General features: G+C 32.3%; 1 protein-coding gene across 3 annotated transcripts in view; it reads left to right on the top strand.

Moving 5' to 3' along the window:
* Positions 1-19,601, top strand: part of LOC143057320 (chloride channel protein 2-like) — a 71,992-nt gene that overhangs the window by 25,284 nt on the left and 27,107 nt on the right. For all 3 annotated transcript variants that reach the window (XM_076230614.1, XM_076230615.1, XM_076230616.1), the window contains exons 3-8: positions 4,148-4,280; positions 5,059-5,190; positions 8,086-8,214; positions 12,215-12,348; positions 13,419-13,493; positions 15,360-15,438. In XM_076230614.1, the coding sequence (XP_076086729.1) occupies positions 4,148-4,280; positions 5,059-5,190; positions 8,086-8,214; positions 12,215-12,348; positions 13,419-13,493; positions 15,360-15,438 (682 nt within the window). The remainder of the gene's footprint in view (positions 1-4,147; positions 4,281-5,058; positions 5,191-8,085; positions 8,215-12,214; positions 12,349-13,418; positions 13,494-15,359; positions 15,439-19,601) is intronic.

Genomic DNA, 19,601 nt, shown 5'->3' with positions numbered 1-19,601 from the left:
ACTGTTGTCTCCTGCTTAAAATCAAGAAGTAAAAACCTAAGATAAAAGCACTTTGTTTATACTTAAATGACAAATTAAAAATATATGTGCAGCATTCAAATCCATAAAAACAGAATACAATCTGTTCTTGCCGAGTATGTATAGGCAACACATCTAATATATTCCTTTCGTATGATTTCGCATCTTCTATATTTGGCGTAATTGTCGATAACGAAGGCCATCTTTTTCTTTGTCTGGCATACGTACTGGTGGGGGCATTTCTAGAGTTCGTATTTTCTCACAGGGAAGCTATTAAACCAAGAGTTCCAAATGGTGAAGGTGAAATCATCCCTTCGTTAATTTTATGGACGCCATCACGAATTAGTTAACCGTTATGGAATGTGTACTTGTACGTTGTCTAAGAATGTATGACATTTGTCATCAGAAGGAGCGGAGCGTCAGACAATGTCAAACGTGAAGCAGTCATCGATTTCATTTAGGGAAAGGAATGGTAACCTGAAACATTGGGATAGCCATTTACCAATTGCAATGTCACTTGATTTGTCTTTATACTCTATGCTCAGCCAATATAAAAGTATAAACTTACCTGTAACTTACCTGTAAATCCAATTAGGAAAAAATATAAAATCGGCGCAAATGAAAAAATGAAATCGGCGCAAATGAAAGAATGAAAATTTTCAAAATCGGCGCAAATGTCATACGCCCGAAATTTTGCCTTTTCTTTCTGCTTGTGATTGGTGATTTAAATTTCTGCACTCTTTTCCTAAAAAATATACTAACTTTAAACAGTATTTATAAAAACCTCAATTCATGGTTAAAGGGTTACAAATTGTTTGTAGAATTGTGTGCTATGAAGACGGAAAGGTTTAACCAAAAATTTGCATAACTTTAAGGCATGTTTGAGGTTTTCAACACTATAAAGTTCAATTTATTTAAAAAAAGTGATGAAGGATCTCATCAAATTATATAGTTTAATAAATATATTTTGGACACTAAAGTATAAAATGAAATTCCTCTTCAATAGCAATCATGATACATTAATTCTATTTAACCTTTCTACTCTATGGTAAAATCCTGTTTCATTAAAATAAAAATTGTATGATGATAGACATATTTTTGTCGAGTATCTCATCTTTACAACATAACTTATTGACGTGGGGGAGGGTATGATTTAAATGTTTTAAGGTATGCAACTTTAGAAATAGAATGTTATTTAGTCCTCAAACTAATAACCATAGCGTGTGTCCTTGTTTTCATTTTGTGTCTGAGAATTTATGTGTCTGTTTACTTCTTTTTAATAGGACTTGTTTGACATGTAGCTGTGACATTTGCAAATAAAATAAGGCTACACCATATATAAGGGTCTGGATGGGGTTTTTAGAATAGAGAATGGGTCATTACTACTGAATGATGGATGAAAAATATACGGAATAGAGAAATATGGGCCAAAAAGATAAAGAATAGAGAGTAATGGAGATGCTGAAGTATGGAAAACATGATATGATTTTCTAAAAATATAAAGAGTAGGGGATAATTGGCTAAAAATAGAAAAAAGAGAAAAAAAGCCTAAAAATTTAAATAAAAAGACATGAAGTGCCTCTCATCCAGACCCTAATATAATTCAGAATTTACTTGTTTCTTCTGTAAACTTAAAGCCCCATCATGTAATATAACATTTAAGGAAAAGAAGTAATATTTGATATTGATATACAGGAAATTGCATATCCATGTTTTATTGATAATTGAGTTAGGAACATACATTGTTCTTAAATAATAAGCATGTCCTCATCTACATGTATGGTAACATACTAATTTATGTTGAACAAGTAAATTCCCATTAAATCCCCACAGGGAATCTTAAAGCATAAAGCTGTCAAGAGTTTGAAAACTGTTTTCCACTAAATTAAGGTGACAATTTGACCAGGTTTATGGCACATGATAACAAAAATCTCTCACTGTCACTGAGGTGCTTTTTTAAAACTAGACATGTGATATGCAGTTGCATCAGAGTACCCTGAATTTCAGTTCTTAGGAGAATATGATGCACCACCCTCTTAGACATTTTACAGTGATATTTGTTTTTTTTATATGATTGCAAAAACATTTCCGGTGGTATATTGGTACATGTCGTCAGAAGGTTTAAAACCACAATATCACAGTATTGTGCAATACCACAGTACTGCACCATATCACAGTATTGCACAATAGCAACAGTGTTCTCCCCAGAATTTTCAAATAGCTCCATGGAAATTAACATAGGACTGGTTTTCTAAAAAAAATAGCACCATGGCCAATAAACATTCCATTATATAGTCATCCAAGATAGCACCAGGGTAAAAAATATAGCACCAAAGTACCATGGTGAGAACACTGTGCAAGAAATTTTCAATTGAAAATTAATACAAATAATTCAACCCATTTCAAATTTTTAAGATCTTTCACTTGATTTATTTTTTGTCAGAAACCTAATTATTTAAAAAATTTTATTACAATATAATTCAGCGGTATCAAGCTTGAAGAGTGTATCCAAACTTGCACCAACTGTTCAGAGTTTGACCTCTGCGGTCGTATCAGGCTGTGCTCGACGAAGCATTTTAATCATTTTAGTTTCAGAGGCTGAGAAATAAACAAAGACCAAGGCTGATTAAGATAGGGGAGGATGATTAAACTGTTTTTGCTATGTAAATATTATAGAATGCTTATTTAGCTCTTAAAGTTATTAGAATGTGTCCATGCTTTTGATTATGTATGGATTTTTATCTCTGTTTACTTCTTCTTAATTTTTATTAGGACTTAATAAACATATTTATACTAGTATGCAAATTTGTCCCCTATTAATTTAATTCAAACAAGTTTCCATAAATTTAAAAAGCTTGACGTTATAATTAAAAAGTCATTGTTGCTTGACTCGGAAAATTAGGTTAATTAGAGAAAGATATAAGGTCATATAAAGACAGAATTCAGTTAAATACCAAAAGTGTAAATACATCTTTTGTTTTGAAGTATAGCTGTAAACATTTACAAATAACAAACAAGTCTACACCATATATTAACTTTATTGTTTCTTCTGTCAACTTTGATTTAAAGCTCCATCATATAAAATGTATATATAATATTTAAAAACTGAAAATGAATATTTAATATGCAGGGAATTGCATGAGACAGATAAATTGCCTAAATATCCATGTTTTAATTGAGATAAGAACATTACATTGTTCTTAAATAATAAGCATGTCCTTATCCATGTTAACACAATAATTTATGTTGAACGTGTAAATCCCCATTGGAAATTTTACAGCATAAAGCTGTCAAAAGTCTGAATACTGTGTTTCCCACTCAAATTAAGGTGACAATTTAACCTACATGTATAACAGGTTTATGACAACTGGTACTTACATGTAGTTGATATTTTATTTAGATATAAGACAGTTAAGATTGATAATTATGTATTCCATTACGTTATTGTATACAGCACTAATGATTTGTCGACTTTTCATTATGTGAATGCATATTTGTACATATATGACACGCAGATTTTTTGGGGGAGATTAAAAAATGAGGTTTTCCACTTTTGCATTGTGTAGAATAGGCAAAAAAGTAAAAAATAAGATTTGATATTAGGATTTAGATTGACAAACCTAGGAAGGAGTTATTTGTGTAAGGTGATTAGATTACTGATGTTTGCCCCCATTAGTAGTCATCAGAAGAAAAAAATATATGTGTTAAGTGCAAATGGGTTTAGAACTGTACTTAAAGAATAACAATTCCTGAATTAGTCCTCATAAATTATATATTATGTGAGTAAAAACATTTTTTTTACTATATGACAAAGATTTTTTCTGTTCAAATTATACATATTGTCAAAAAAACGTTAAACTAAGACTGTTTGTAATTCATTGAACACTTAGATTTGTGGTTCACCAATACCCACGAATCCCATGAAATTTGTCATCCAAGGAATACTAATGAATCCCCGGTATTGGTTGAATTTTCACTGATGCTCAGCATGGAGATGAAAAGAATATGTAAAATAAAATTTAATATTCAGGATACACAATTTAACATAATGTACTACTACTGAAAAATGTAACTTTGTTTGAATACTGCAATATTTTTACTAAAAAAAAATGTGAAAATCTCCTTTCAGATATATGGCCAGTACAAGAGAGACCTTGGAAGTTTTGCTAAATTTCAGGCCAAGAAATTTAAAGATCAGAAAGATTTAGGAAAGACTGAAATAGTAAAATCAAAATCAAGACTAGGCTTATATATGATATTAGGTATATTTTACAAAATTATTAACTGAATCTGGTCTCAGAACATGGTTTTTTCTCTAATAATCATGAAGCTAATATCAATTACTAATTAGGTTTTGTACACCAATCTAAAGATAACATCGCACATCTCAGACCAGCATATCTTTCAGTTTAAGCTATCATAGGAAGAGAAGATACATTATAAAATAAGAAGATGTGATATGATTGTCAGTGAGACAATTGTCCATCAGAGACCTAATGATGTAGAAGTTAACAGCTTTAAGTCGCTGTATAGCCTTCAATAATGAGCAAAACAACTCATAGTAAGCTATAAAAAACACAAATGACAAATGAAATATCTAGCAGCCTGATTCATATACAAAACAATTAATAAATAAAATATACAACAGCAAACGACTACCACAGAATTGCAGACTCCTGATTCAGGTATATACAGAATGTGGCTGGGTTAAACATGTTTATGAGTGCTCAACCCTCCTTTAACGGGAACAGATGTTACAATTCAACATCACAAAATTTCGAAAAAGAGAGGGCTAATGCCGCTACAAGGCAGCACTCGCACCTGCAAAGTGGAAATATAAGTTGCAAAACTTGTTTCCCAATCCACTATAAATAAATATGTTTAAACTAACTAACATCACAAAAAACTTTAAACATCATTTGAAAATGGCTTACCTCATCAGATTAATTAAAACCACGAAAATTAACTAACAAAAATACAAGACACTTAACTTATGCAGCTGAGTTGATGTAACAAATGATTTTATTTTTTATTTTACAGATAATGTAATAAGAGTAAGAGATGTTGTATTTAAATCGATTGGAGAAGACTGGGTCTTCTTGGCGCTCCTGGGAGTTCTTATGGCCTTACTTAGTTTTGCCATGGATTATATCATAGAAAAATGTCAAAGTGGTAAGATCTATAAAAGGGTTAGTTTTGGCCCTAAAAAGTTAAGGTTGGTTGGCAGTACAGTAAACACGCATGTTTTCTTTTTCATACAGATGCTATTTGAATGAAAGTGTATGGATCTCTTCTTGAATAACACCACAAGGTTCTATGCCTCAAAAGGAAGATTGTCATTGATTTTGGGGGTTATGGTCCTAACTCTTCACGAATTACAGGCAAAAAAGGGGCCATAAAACAAGTATTTGTTTCTTGTTTCAGGACGATAAAATGTATAAAAGTGTATGAATTTCTTCTTTGAAATTGTACCAGTAGGGTCCATACATTAAAAGGAATGGTTTTGGGGGTTATGGCCCAAAACTGTTTAGGAATTAGGGGCAAAAGCAAAACTATGATTTTCTGTTTTTTGGAAAAAAACTTCAGTATAAGTCTATTGATTTCTATGAAATTGTACCACAAGGTTCCATATCAAGAAAGGATGATAGAGATTGGTTTTTGGGGCTATTGTCATAACTGTTCAGGAAAACAAGTCCAAAAAAACAAACTTTTTCTGAAAAAAAATTCTTGACCAATTTCAATGTGGTTTGATTCATAGCCTTGAATTTTTGGGGTCTACATTTAGGTCCAAATTAAAATTTTGTTGATTTAAAAAAAAAAGTTTTTTGGGGGTACTTTGTATACATGTATTTAGATTTTCTGACATGTTTTCAAGCTGGTCCAAATCAAGGTCAAAAATAAAATTATGTTTGATTTCAACACAAATTGAATAAAACAGGTTCTTTGCAAGCTGAATCTAACCGTGTATTTAGATTTTGGATTTTGGGCCCTGTTTCTAACTGGTTCACTTTGAAGTCTAATACCATGACAACTGAAAAAAAACTTTGAAAAGGATTTCTCAGTCAAACATGTTTGCAATGTACAAATTGGGAAATAATCGGACCAGAAACCACTATCTTGGTCGAAATTCATGTCAAATTATGAATATTAAGATTAAGGACACATAATGCACTTTAATGCAAAAATTTTACTATCATATCAACTTACGGTTCAAAAGATATGTACTTAATAACCATTGATAACAGGACATGACTAATTAAATGGATTGTAAACGTTTCCTACCATGACAAATCATATCATCTAGTCAAATCTGTAAAATAGCTGTAAAATATATATTATATGATATATCTGTTGGTTTCCTATAAGGCCACAAAATATGATCAATAGATAATCTTTTGGTTTCCTATAAGGCCACAAAATCTGTAACATAAACATATGTTTCCTATAAAAAAAAAATAATAGGGTTTATGTATATTGGATCTCTTTAGGGCCACAAAATATGTAACATAACTGTATGTTTCCTATAAAAATATGATCAATTGATATATCTTTTGGTTTCCTTTAAGGCCACATGCCATTAATTTTTAGATTCCAATTTCTTTTGTCATTTTAGCATACATTGGTGAAATGGCTAGTTTTTGGAGTTTTTTTTTCATCATTTTATTTTGTATTCATCATTTTTTGTAAAACGTAAATTTTATGTATTAAATATAATGTATTTTGTAAATATTTGATTTCTCAGTTTTGGTAAATTCTCTATTCAAGTTTATAGAAAATTTTACTTGTTTAACATTTGAATGCCCATGAAATCCTTGAAAACTGTTAACTCACAAATAGTATATAATTATGTAATGAATTCAGAGTAAGTTAATTTTATATCATCTAATGAACTAGCAAAAAAAAAAACTTGATTTAGTATGGTTTAGTTTTAAATATTGGTTTGTATTTTATTGGAACAGTGGTTGACATTTGTTATATATTTTGCTCTGATAAATACCATTAAGAAATATATTAAGAATAACAAGAAAAAGTAGGGTTGGAGTGGTACTTCATTTGTTATATGCCATAAATTTACATGTTTGTGGTGTTTTATAAACCTTAATTTAGATGCCTGTGCTATTTGTAGATACAGGTTAAAAAGACACTAAGAACAAAGTGTTGACATTATTAATGACTGTGTACTGACCTCTGTTTCTTTGGGTGAAAATTTAATTTATTACTCATGAAATTTCATACATTATGTGTTTTAAAAATAATAAAACAAGTATTCAAAGTATGACAATGAGAAGACCCTACAGAGACAAATGTAAATAAAATTCAAATGAACTGTAAACTTATGAGGACCTTGGTGACCTTAGAAATTACTTTCTTTTACTGGTATACTAAAGCAAAATATTTAAGTTGACAATTGGTAATTTCTATCATTTAATGTAACAGTGTTTCGATCTGTGCTGTTCATCAAAATTACGTAATTATGATAGATTTTATCCTATCCCAGATGACCACCAAATCATCTGTGTGATTGAAACATTTACTCTTCTGAAACGTTTGGAAAAGAATTTGTCAGACAAGCAATCATTTCAAAATTAAGACATGCTGGTATTAAAACTCCTCTATTTATATCACAAGAGTATTTCTTAATACAAAACAAATATATAACAAGAATATCTAATAATAATGGAGAGTAAAACAGACCAATCACCAAAAACAGATGTATAAACAAGAAAAAACAACAATGAACAAATGAAAAAGGGGGGCGCTACCTCTACTATATACATGCATCTATAAGTGTTTTTGCTGAAATGAGGCTTTACAACTCTAGTTCAGCAGAGATAACATTTCTTAACTACCTCGACTATAAATTTATTGATTGATTTATTTGCAACTAAGATGTGACTGTATACAGAGCTGGCATTCTCTCTACCTCTACAGTATTTCGCCTGGATTACATATTTCTTTTATTTTATTTTTTGCAGCTAAGATGTGGCTGTATACAGAGCTAGCATTCTCTCTACCTCTACAGTATTTCGCCTGGATTTCATATTTCTTTTATTTTATTTTTTGCAGCTAAGATGTGGCTGTATACAGAGCTGGCATTCTCTCTACCTCTACAGTATTTCGCCTGGATTTCATACACAATATTATTTATATTATTTGCTACTGGATTCACACATTTAGTGTCCCCTCAAGCTGTGGGTAAGTTTATACCAGTATGTCATGGAAACTGAATTGAATACAGTGAAACATATCTACACCTAAAAATAAAAACATGCTAAAACTGGACATTGTCTTAAATGTTTATACCCTGTCTATGTTTGTGGTATAGTGATCACATCAACTTTAAACTCAAGTACACATGTTCATGAGGGTCTGGAAGGGAGTGTCCTCAATTTTGTAATCTATATATTTTAGGACCCCATTATTCTTTTTTATTTTTGGCCCATTTTTCTCTTTTCTTTAAATTTTTGTCCACTATTCTCTATTCTTTACTACCGCACCGAGACCCTAAATAATATAATAGCTAATTTGTTGTGTTGTGAATTTAAAAAAAAGGTTTGACCGTTATTTTGTGGTTCACTGAACATTGGAAATACAAAATTATGAGCTGGGCATGATGTCCTATAGACACATACTCTTGTTACCAATTGATTCTGTGTAATGTAATCATAGTCCTCAGTCTATAGGGGTTTGACCTTATAGGTTTTACTGTAATTTTGTATGATTAGTTATTTCTGAATGAAATAAGGTTAATTTACGTTTTTTTTTGGAGCTACTGATTTTTCAGAAGATTTTTTTATAATTCTTGAGTTTTTTTCTGATGAAGTCAATGACATGACTTTGACAGGAAATGTATTTCTAAGCTGAAATTTAGTAGTATATTGATTTTTCTACTGTATTTGAAAAGCATGTGCATTGACAACATGTTGTCTTTACAGTTGAATGCATTTAACAAGTCACTGATGGAACAATATTCCAATAAAAATCAAATCAAGGTTAATAAGAACTTCTTATAAAAATATAAAAAGAAAATAAATTGATAAAATTATTTATTACAGCATTTTGCTCAAGCCATACACTTGTACATGTCCCTTCCTTATTTTTTTGTTCAAAAACCACTGAACATATGTGATAAAATGGATAAAAAAATCATGTTGAATAGCACATCTATAAAACATGTACTTTAAATAATTAAGTATTCAAGCATTTAAATTTCATGGTTTAAACACTTGTAAGCCCTTTTTTACATCACATGTACATTAAACAGCATCTCAAATATCATTTAATGTTAGGCCATTCAACATTATTCCATGTTTGTTATCAGCAATTCTAGTAGAATTCAGAAAATATTTTAAAAAGTCAACAAATAATTTGTTTTGAAACTTGTAAATTTTAAATAATTTATTTTTGGAACAATAATCCCTCTATAAAGAAAAGCATTATGATTGGAGTTGGAGAAACATTGAAATTATTTTTCAAATCGCTATGACATATTACAATTTTCTTGTACTTAGACTTAAACTATTATTGCTAAAGCATGATCCCTAAAATTTTATTGTTATTTTAACTCTTTAATTAATTTAAGTGGCATTGGTGGTCCAGTGGTCTAAGTAGTTTAACTTCTTTTTTCGCAAGCCAGTCAACCTTAAGGTTGTGATTTCTAATCCTTTTTATGTAGGTGCACTCGACTCTTATCTTAATTGACTAGGATTGTCAGTTTACCTACTGAGGGTAATGGTTTTCTCTTGGCTTCGGCTTCCTCCACCAATAAAAGTGACTTCCACAAAATGCCACAATAGTGCTGAAAGTGGCATTAAAAACCAATCAATTGTCTTCTTTCTCTCCAATGGTTTTCAATAAGATGTTGAATGTAAAATAAATATGAAATGGCCTTAACGACAAAAAATATATATACTAAATTCAGTTTCCATGTACTTGCCAGAAGGTTATTTTATAAAGTAAGGATTAATTGTTTTTATAAGGTGTAAGATGACAGGTTCATAGTAATCACTATCATGTTAACTGTTTTACAATGTCTTTCATAAATCGTCTATTTGGACATTTCTATGTTAAACTTTGTGAAGATCTTCATCCTGTTTCTGGTTCAGTCAGAAGATTACATGACTTTGCCATTTTCTTTGTAGCTACAAATAGATTTTTCATAAGCTATATTTATATAGTGATAAATGGAGTATGGTGCATGTTCTTTTGAGTCACTATTGTAATTGAATCATTATTTTGATGACTATTTACTTGTTGCACTTCCCTTCCAATGCATTAGTTACAGTTACAGCATTTAGAGCAAATCTGTCAAGGGGTTAAGTTGTTTATCAAATCAATATCAATCAGTCGACCCCTTAAGGGCATACGATACAGTTACAGGGGAGGTAATGACGTTGCTAACTTAAAATGCTATTTTCGCGACGTCAAACTATGACATATCGGGAAAAGATGCATTTTTCGACTGTTTTTTATCATTCAAACTGATTTAATTTGAAAACAAGTGCATGGACCCCTATTTTTTAAAACGACATTTTGTTTCATTTTGCAGGGAGATTATGTGGACCAAATTTAAAAAAACTGCAAATAGAGAAATTTTTTTAATTTTAATAAATATGCAGCAAAAATTTACGATTTTTTCTTAATTCATGACCATTTGATAAATATGAGTTATTTCTGAATAAAAAATGCATATTTTTTTAGGATACTTATAAAAAACAAAAATTTAAAATTATCTAACAAAAAACAATTTGTGTTTATCTTTTTAAACAAAAAAGTTATGGCTTGCTTTCGAAAGAGAAAATACGGCCACAAATCCGAATTTTGAGCAAATATACAAAATTTCGACCTCATTTAACTCAAAAAGTAGCACATGAAGGTATATTTTTTATTACATATTTGATTTTAAGCAGGCAAAAACTAGCCTATATGGAAATTTTCATTAAACTGTGAATACAGGATCAAAACTGTATCGTATGCCCTTAAGGAGTTATTGCCCTTTATAGTCAATTTTTAACAATTTTCATTAATTTGGTAATTTTTTGTAAATTTTTACAAAATATTTTCCTCCGTAACTAATAGGCCAAGTTTGTTATAGATCGAGAAAAACACATCACCATCACCAAAACACAATTTTGTCATGAATCCATCCTTGTCCTTTGTTTAATATGCACATAGACCAAGGTGAGCGACACAGGCTCTTAAGAGCCTCTAGTTTTATATAGGTTAGACCATTGGTTTTCCTGTTTGAATTGTTTTAAGCTAGTCATTTTGGGGCCCTTTATAGCTTGCTGTTTGGTGTGAGCTAAGGCTCTGTATTAAAGGCAGTTCTTTGAGATATAATTGTTTACTTTTTACACATTGTATTCTTACATGGAAATTTGTCTCATTGGCACTAATACCACATCTTCTTATTTCTACTTAAGAATCGATAATATGGGTCACTTAGGGCATAAGAAATCTTCTTATGAGACATTATGTAAGGTTAACATCTCGGAGGATATTCACCTTTTGATTTCTTAACCAAAGTTAGACAGGCCATTAAAATTTAGACCATTAAAAAGTCACAAATACTATAATACTACAGTTAATTACTGTTGAGTACATTTCGTTTCTTTTTTTACACCACTTTTATTAAGACAGATAAATACAATATATTCTTATCGATATATTTATGTTGATTGATGTTAAATAGTTTTTTTCATGGACAATTGATTTCACTGTTTTACAATCAGTCTTCAATCAAGTCATTCAAGTGTATAGATAATTGTACTTATTTGAACAAAGTAGTTCATGGTTAACCTATATCAAAGAAAACCAGAAACTTGGTATAGCAAGAATAATATTAACTCCTCAGTATCATATCATACAACTTGAAAATACATTGAAATTATCCGATACCATCCAATACAGATTTTGACAAGAGTTTGATAATTCCCATTTCTTAAAAGGATTTTTTCTACAGTTGCAGATCCAGAAATTTTCATAAAGGGAGGGGGTACGGACTCCTTAAGATACGGTCTTGCTCCAGTCAGGCATCAGTGAGTCCCCATGTAATCGGCTCAATTCCATTTTCCCACGCTTGGCCCCTCTCTAAATCCGCCTCTGATCCACTTCATTTGAATTTTGGTGGATAGTTGTCTCATTGGCAATCATATCCTATCTCCTTATTTTATAACATTTTTCTCTTCTTTTTTAGGATCTGGTATACCAGAAATGAAGACTATTTTACGTGGAGTTGTTCTGAAAGAATTTTTAACATTTAAAACACTTGTTGCCAAAGTTGTAGGACTTTGTGCTTCATTAGGAAGTACTTTAACTTTAGGGAAAGAGGTAAGAAAAAAATATTGGCCTGCCTAATATGAATCTTGTGTTAATTTGGAACTTGTTGAAACTGAGGTAAAAGACCATGCAGTTACATAAACAAACACCTTAAACCATGATTATCAATTTTATAAAGAACTGAGTAGAGTGAGTCAGACAGAAAAAAGAACTATGGGTTTGAATCCAGTTTATGTTTGCAACCTTAAACAGTTTAAAACAAGTAGAATGAAATTTTATAAGTAACCAGATGTAATTTTTACTTTTAGCATATTTATTTCAAAAAAGATATCTTGTTTCTTTAATTTGTTTGGAAAAAACCACAGAAATTCAATATTTCCTGAATTCAATTGCAACTGTTTAACAACTGACAAAAATAGATTTAGAGTGTACACAAAAAAGTTAGAACCTAAGAATAGAAACTCCTTGACTGGACAGCTGAAATCTTGTTTGCAGACTCTTAATTAAGGATGTACTTAGGTGAGGTTTTGGAATTTGTCAAATGTTCGGACGCCTTGGTGTTTTTCCATACAACACAATGTAAAATATTTTGCCCCATAACACCCATTTATTTGTTCATATAAGACTAAATAGCTCATGAAAGGTCATTTACCAAAGTTTTAGAAGATTCTTAATTTTCTTTCTTTTGTTTTGAGACCCTAATAATACCAATGCAAATATAAGATAAAAGTCTGAGTCAGCCTTTTCCCGCCATATTTTAAATCTCAAATATCTCGAAAAAGAGGTCCATGACCTATCAATATTTTTTGCTTATTTTTATCCGTAATGAATGCTTTAACAGCTTATACTATCAATTTTAAATTCTTGATTTTATAATTTTTACCTTACCTCACCTAAGTACATCCTTAATACGAATGGAGAATGAACAGAATTAGATAGACTGAAAGGGGTTAGGATGAAAATTAGATGTCTATTCAATTGTGGGACACAGGCTCTATACAGCGTCCAGTTTGTAATCACACATCAAAACTTAAGAAATTATCAACTATAACTGTTTGACCTCATTTTTCAAATCTATTTTAAACAATTTCTATATATATATATATGTTTTTGTATTACAGGGTCCATTTGTACATATAGCCAGTATTGTAGCAACCTTGTTGGGGAAACTTTCGTCATTTAAAGGGGTTTATCAGGTAAGTTTATTTCAATGCAACACCATTTTTATTATCCAAATGAACATTTCTGCATGAATAAATAAAGGAGTAGGTCCGGTAAGGGCCGATTTTGGCCTCAAATTTCAAGTTCATCTAACGAAAGTTTTTGGACACTTTTTAAACACTTAAGTGTCTATTTCAATTGATTCGATTAGTTTATGTGAAAGATTTTAACTGATTTAGTCAATAAAAACGCTCTGATTCAAGCGTAAATATGAAAAATCTATCAAATATGCCAAAAAACGTCACTTTTCAGATGGTTTTTGTCAAAAATGAATGTGGCCGCATCCGTGTTCATCCTCAACCTTTATATATGTTTTGTATTATCATCAAATACAACTTACATTTCAATATTATGAATGAACACGAATGCGGCCACTTTCATTTTAGACGGAAACCGTCTAAAAAATGACCAAAATGGTAAAATTTTGAAGATTTCAGTAATTTAGCATGACTTAATGATGCTAAAACGCGATATTTGTGCATTGTATCGTCAAAAACAGCTCATATTTATGTAGCAGAAGCATTTTACTTTCCAAAATATAGCTTAAAGATTACATTTTCACAATTTTCTAAAACTGCTATATTTTGGGGCCAAAAAAGGGTCTTAGTGAACCTACTCCTTTGAAACAAATCTGTTAAAAAATCAGTATTTTATGGAAATGTCAAATTTTGAATTGTACAACCTATTTTTCTGGTATTTTTATGCTTCATTAAACGAAAGCAACTGATGTTTTAAAATGTGTTATTGGTCAGCTTCAAACATAGCAATTTTTCCTATTGAAATGAATTCTTTTAAAGTCGATTCTCTGTTCTCATTTTATCATAGAGAGTGATGATATTTGTCTTGAGTGCTCAAAGTAAAGATATTTACAAATCTAACCCCTTACCATGTCAAAATGTACATCGAACATAATGACATGAAAGACTAACTTCTTCATTATGGAATGAAAAAAAGAAGTTGTGGTATGATTGCCAATGACACAACTCTCCATAAGAGACCAGATGACACTGAAATTAACATCTATAGGTCACTGTACAGCCTTCAACAATGAGTAAAACCTATTCCCCATTGTTAGCTATAAAAGGCTCCAAAATGTAAATGTAAATCAAACCAAACAAGAAAAATAACAGCCTGCTATATATGTACAAAATAATGAATAAAAACAAATATGATATACAGCAACAAAGGACAACCTTTGAGTTACGGGCTCCTGACCTAGGACAGACGCATACAGAATGTGGTGGGGTCACAGGGGAGGTGGGGTAACTTACTATTATTGGGTATACGGGGATGTGCCAAAAATAAGGGTCATAATTTTGCGAGATTTTATATAAAAATGACCCCCCTTTTTAATGACATCCTATATTAAAACGCATTTACGTTTGATAACTGTATATTGATTTGGGGTATGATCTACATATCATATATAAATATGCTATTGAGAATCTTACATTATTAATGGTCAATTATTATATTAAATTAAATGAATTCATTTGAAAGTTCACCTTTCAAATAAGTTCCCAAATGAACCCCCGGAAATTTGTCTCTTGATATTGTATATAAGTATAGGTCATTCTTTTTTAAATATTTATATAACTATAGGTACTGAATTTCAGTGAATGTTATATTAAAATGGGTATGTTTTTTTAGGCAAAAATGGCACACCCCTACCAAAAAAATATCGAAGTTACCCCCCGTGGGTGGGGTTAAGCTAGTTTGAAGGTACACCAACCCTCCTCATAACTTGGGACAGTTGCGTAATAGTACAATAGAAGAACAAACTATAAAAATCAGTTGAGAAGAGATTCACTCATCCAAGTTATCTATTTTGTCTATTTTAGAATGAATCCAGAAGAACAGAAATGTTAGCTGCTGCCTGTGCTGTTGGGGTTGCTGGCACTTTTGCTGCTCCAATTGGAGGTAAATTTTGTAATTGTTTTTCTTTTTGACTCTGTATTGCATCTTTTCCTTCCATGCAGAGTAATACCTTGATGCAACAATAAAGTATAAATAAATGAATTGCTTCCATAATTAACATTTAGTCCAGCGGATATCAGAATAAGTGATCACTTTATGGTAAAAGCATGAAACTTGGCAAAATGAAAGATTAAAGGGTATAGACAAAATTCAGATATGGAGCCACGAAAAAAAATCCAATATGGCCGCCAAATTCAAGATGGCCGACATAAGTATAACATCATTCACTTGATGAAGTCTTCCAATTCTAATGAGTTCCAAAGATGTCAGAAACTTAAGGAAATACAATTCAGATATGTTATTTATTATGTTGTTAAACCTTATTGTACAGAAATCATCAAAATGGCGTCCAAATTCAAAATGGCGCGTCAAAATGTCTAAGTTTTACCTGTTCGAATGTATACACCATCATTGTGTGATAGCAGAAAGTTACCAAAGCAGTGAAACTGATCATTTGATATCGACAAAGGCTTACAATGTATCACTTTTACCTGGGTACTTAGATAATATTTTCAAAATGGCGGCAATATTCAAAATGGCGCCGTTTAACATGTAAAAATTTGACGTTTGTTTTTGAATATGGTATAAAATGATTAAAAAATAATGGATCCAAATGCAGGGAAATCAAAATAAAGCTCAGTCTCAATCGGTTTCTCTTTCACAGTCCGGTGAGCATTTGCATAATGCTGTGCATTTTAGTGCTGCTTTCAAGCATTTACATGCTCCTCGACATCCTTTCTTACAGCCACAGTGGATGAGCTCTTGGCATGACATTGAAGCTTCAGCAAGCACAGACCAGAATGGTACCCAAGTACCATCAAGTTTTTGCCAACCAAATAAATCTGGTGATGGCATACCTGGATTTGCAACTAAACAATTTCCCCAAATAACACTACCTTGGTAAACTGCACGTTTCGTATGTTGAAGAAGTGCATCTCTTGTTGGAGGAATATTGTCAATTGTTCTTGTCTTTTGTGTGAATAACTGTTTTCTTAACTCATTCACCGTTTGAGCTGTACTAGACCGATCATACAAAAGAACAACATACCGTTCTTTTACTTTCAACACTTTTAAAATTTCCACTTCATTTGGATTCTCAATGATCTGCAGAAATGCATCTGACAACTCCTCATATACGGACCATGTGTCCCAAGCTGATTTCTTACCTTTCCCAGAAAAAGCTGAGACTGTGTCACAACCGGTAAAAGCATGGAACAGTGGAAAGGCTTTCGATTTCAATGGTCCTAGAGCAAGGCACAATCCATGAACTGAAATATATCGGAAGTTCTTTCCAGTGCCAAAACCTATCCACAGCTGTTCAATTTGTCTGTTGAAACAAGAGACAGACAAGACAACAACATCTGTGTCAACTGTTCTGATCAGTATTCTGTTGTGGCCTTTCAGGGAAGCATCTAAGGCATGCAACAACATTCTAGTATCAGCTTCCTCGTGTGAACATGGGCTTAACAATTCATAGCTGTGTTCTGCAGTATTTCCAAGGGCGTTGATCTTGTCAGTTACTACGATCTCATTGTCGATACCAGCACTGGTTATTTTATCAGCGAGAAAATGAAACAACTCAATTTTATTTTCATCTAGGCGCAAGAATTCCTGCCAATTTCCTGGTACATTTGTTTCATCTTGAACTTGTCTTCGAATACCTTTCCCACGTTTTCCTCGAGTAGATGCCTTTAAGCTATTGTCAATGTATGTGTCAAATACAATGTCAATTCTTTGTACATCTTTTCCAATATTCTGAATATACGGTATAAACACTTTTAAAGCGTATTCATTAAATGATTTGATATTGACAGGCTTAAGCATATTAACAACTGCAGATCCATCAAGAATAACAGACGACACTACAGGTTTAACATCTGTTGGAGGGGTTAACCTCTCCAGACATTTTAAAAGAAGGTCAGCTTTTGTTCCTAGACGTATAGTACCATTTTGACTAAGCGATGGAGGGAAAGCATGATTCTCATGTCTGAAGAAATCGTCAAGGTTTCCATCTCTTGATTGACAAGCAATATACAATCTTGAAAATAAAGAACAATTACTTTTCAAAGCCATTAGCTTGTGATCTGTCGTAGACGTTTTCTTTGCAGGAGGTGGTGTTTGAAAAAGTGGTAACTTATTCCTCTTGATGGTATTAAAGACAGACGTTGTTCGATCAACAAGGCGTTCTTTCGTATACTTTTCAAACTGTTCTTGTCCCAATGATTCTATTGTGTTAACAGTTTTAACAACTGATATGTCAACAATGTTCTTCGAATCTAATACAAGCAAATCCTTACTTGTCTCTAAAAACGGATTTCCAAGATCATCAATTACATCATACAAAGACACAATGTCATTTCGGAAAGATTCTTGAAAGGATAATGTTTGTTCATGATGAAGTTTATTAGATGCGTTAGTGTTCACAAAGCATTCAGTGACATTTTCAAATTCATTTACCAACCTAGCCATTTCAGGCCCTGCAACCATCCATCTACGAAGCGCCCCTGGATTTTCCGTCAACCCAACAGCACCACCATCTGCTTTAACACAAGCATTATTTTGTTCGTGGGCTTGATCAATAGCCATACAGGAAAATTTCTTCTCGGTCTTGTTGACAACAAAGTTGCCCTCAAGGAATGCTCTGTGGGTTTCTGGGTTCGTTTTTGGTAACTGAACCATATCACGCAGATGAATTGGTAGCCATCGTGAATAGTTGGTGTGATCCAAGGCAAAAAACCAAGGAATGATCTTTGAGAGAGCTTCAATATATAATGAAAAGTTAGCCTCACGTATAGACCTTATAAATATTAATACTGTCAATTCAAATCGGAGAGTTGTATACCAAAATTTATAATGAGGAGATTCTTTAGATCGTTCCAAACACCAGTCTTCAAATTCTAAGGTAACCTCATCATCCCTCAAAACATCTTTGTATTGACAGTAAGCATTTGACAATAGACGGTAAAGTGTGCATGCTGTAACTTGGTGTGCTCTACGTGTTTTTGTAACATGAGATGCCTTTAGGAATGAATCAGCTGTACCTGGTGATGTAACCTGTGCATTTACTAACACACTAGTCCATCCACTATCTTCAAGCCAACTTCCAAGTGCTTTGAACGCAGCCATTTCTATGTGTAGGCCACCGAACATCATAACAAAGTGATCCTCACCATATATCTGAGGCCAGTTCCACTGTATTAGTTTTGCTACAGTGAAAAGGGGTTGGTCAAAAGCAACAACTGGAGTTTGGCCTGGATTTAGCTTTCTAACAGCGCTACGAATAATGTTCAATGAGTGTCGTATCATTGCAACAGATTTTGCTTGCTCATGAAACAGAGGTAAAAAAGGGCAGACACTGCTGGTAATTTATTCCCATCTGGCAGGACTGCAGCATGATAGGCGGACCATGAAATATTTGTACCCACTGTAGCCCTAACACTTGAATTTTCTGCAACATGTTTCAGCCATTTGAATTCCCCTTTTAATGCAGCTGGGAATGAAAACATATCAATTAAAAGTTCTCCTTCAACTAATGGAATATCTGGTTCGTTGAATCTTAGTACAGCTGGTGGAAGATTTGAATAACTCTCTGGTAAAAGAGAAACTCTCTTTGACCGACATTTCAACATAGTTTCAGATTGGTCCAATGCTTGAACAACGCCTTGAGCATCCTCTGAAATATGTTGGAATAAAGATATACCTGTACCATGGAATGAATCTTTTGACGATATACTGCTTGGATTGTGATCAATGTTGTCTACAGCAGATGAAGTGAATTCTTAGATTCGACATTATCATTTTTCATTTCAATTCGAGATGCACGATTATATAGGGAAACTAAACATTTAGATTGGTACTTTGCCTCCTGTGCAATTAGATCACCAGCACTTAACTTTGCAAGCAACACTGTGTCATTTAATTTTACTGCACATTCTCTCACACGTGTATCTTGTCCAAATGTTGAGGACTCGTGAAGGGCTTCTTGGCCATTTTCATTACAGAAAAAGCACACAGACGGGTAACTGATGGACTGAACGGAAAAGCTATGTCTAGTTTTTTTTTTAGATGTGGTGGCTTCATCTATACTCTCACGTGATGTTCGTTTT

This window comes from Mytilus galloprovincialis, chromosome 13 (genome assembly GCF_965363235.1).
Source record: "Mytilus galloprovincialis chromosome 13, xbMytGall1.hap1.1, whole genome shotgun sequence".
Taxonomy (NCBI): domain Eukaryota; kingdom Metazoa; phylum Mollusca; class Bivalvia; order Mytilida; family Mytilidae; genus Mytilus; species Mytilus galloprovincialis.
This window is presented reverse-complemented; position numbering and strand designations above follow the sequence as displayed.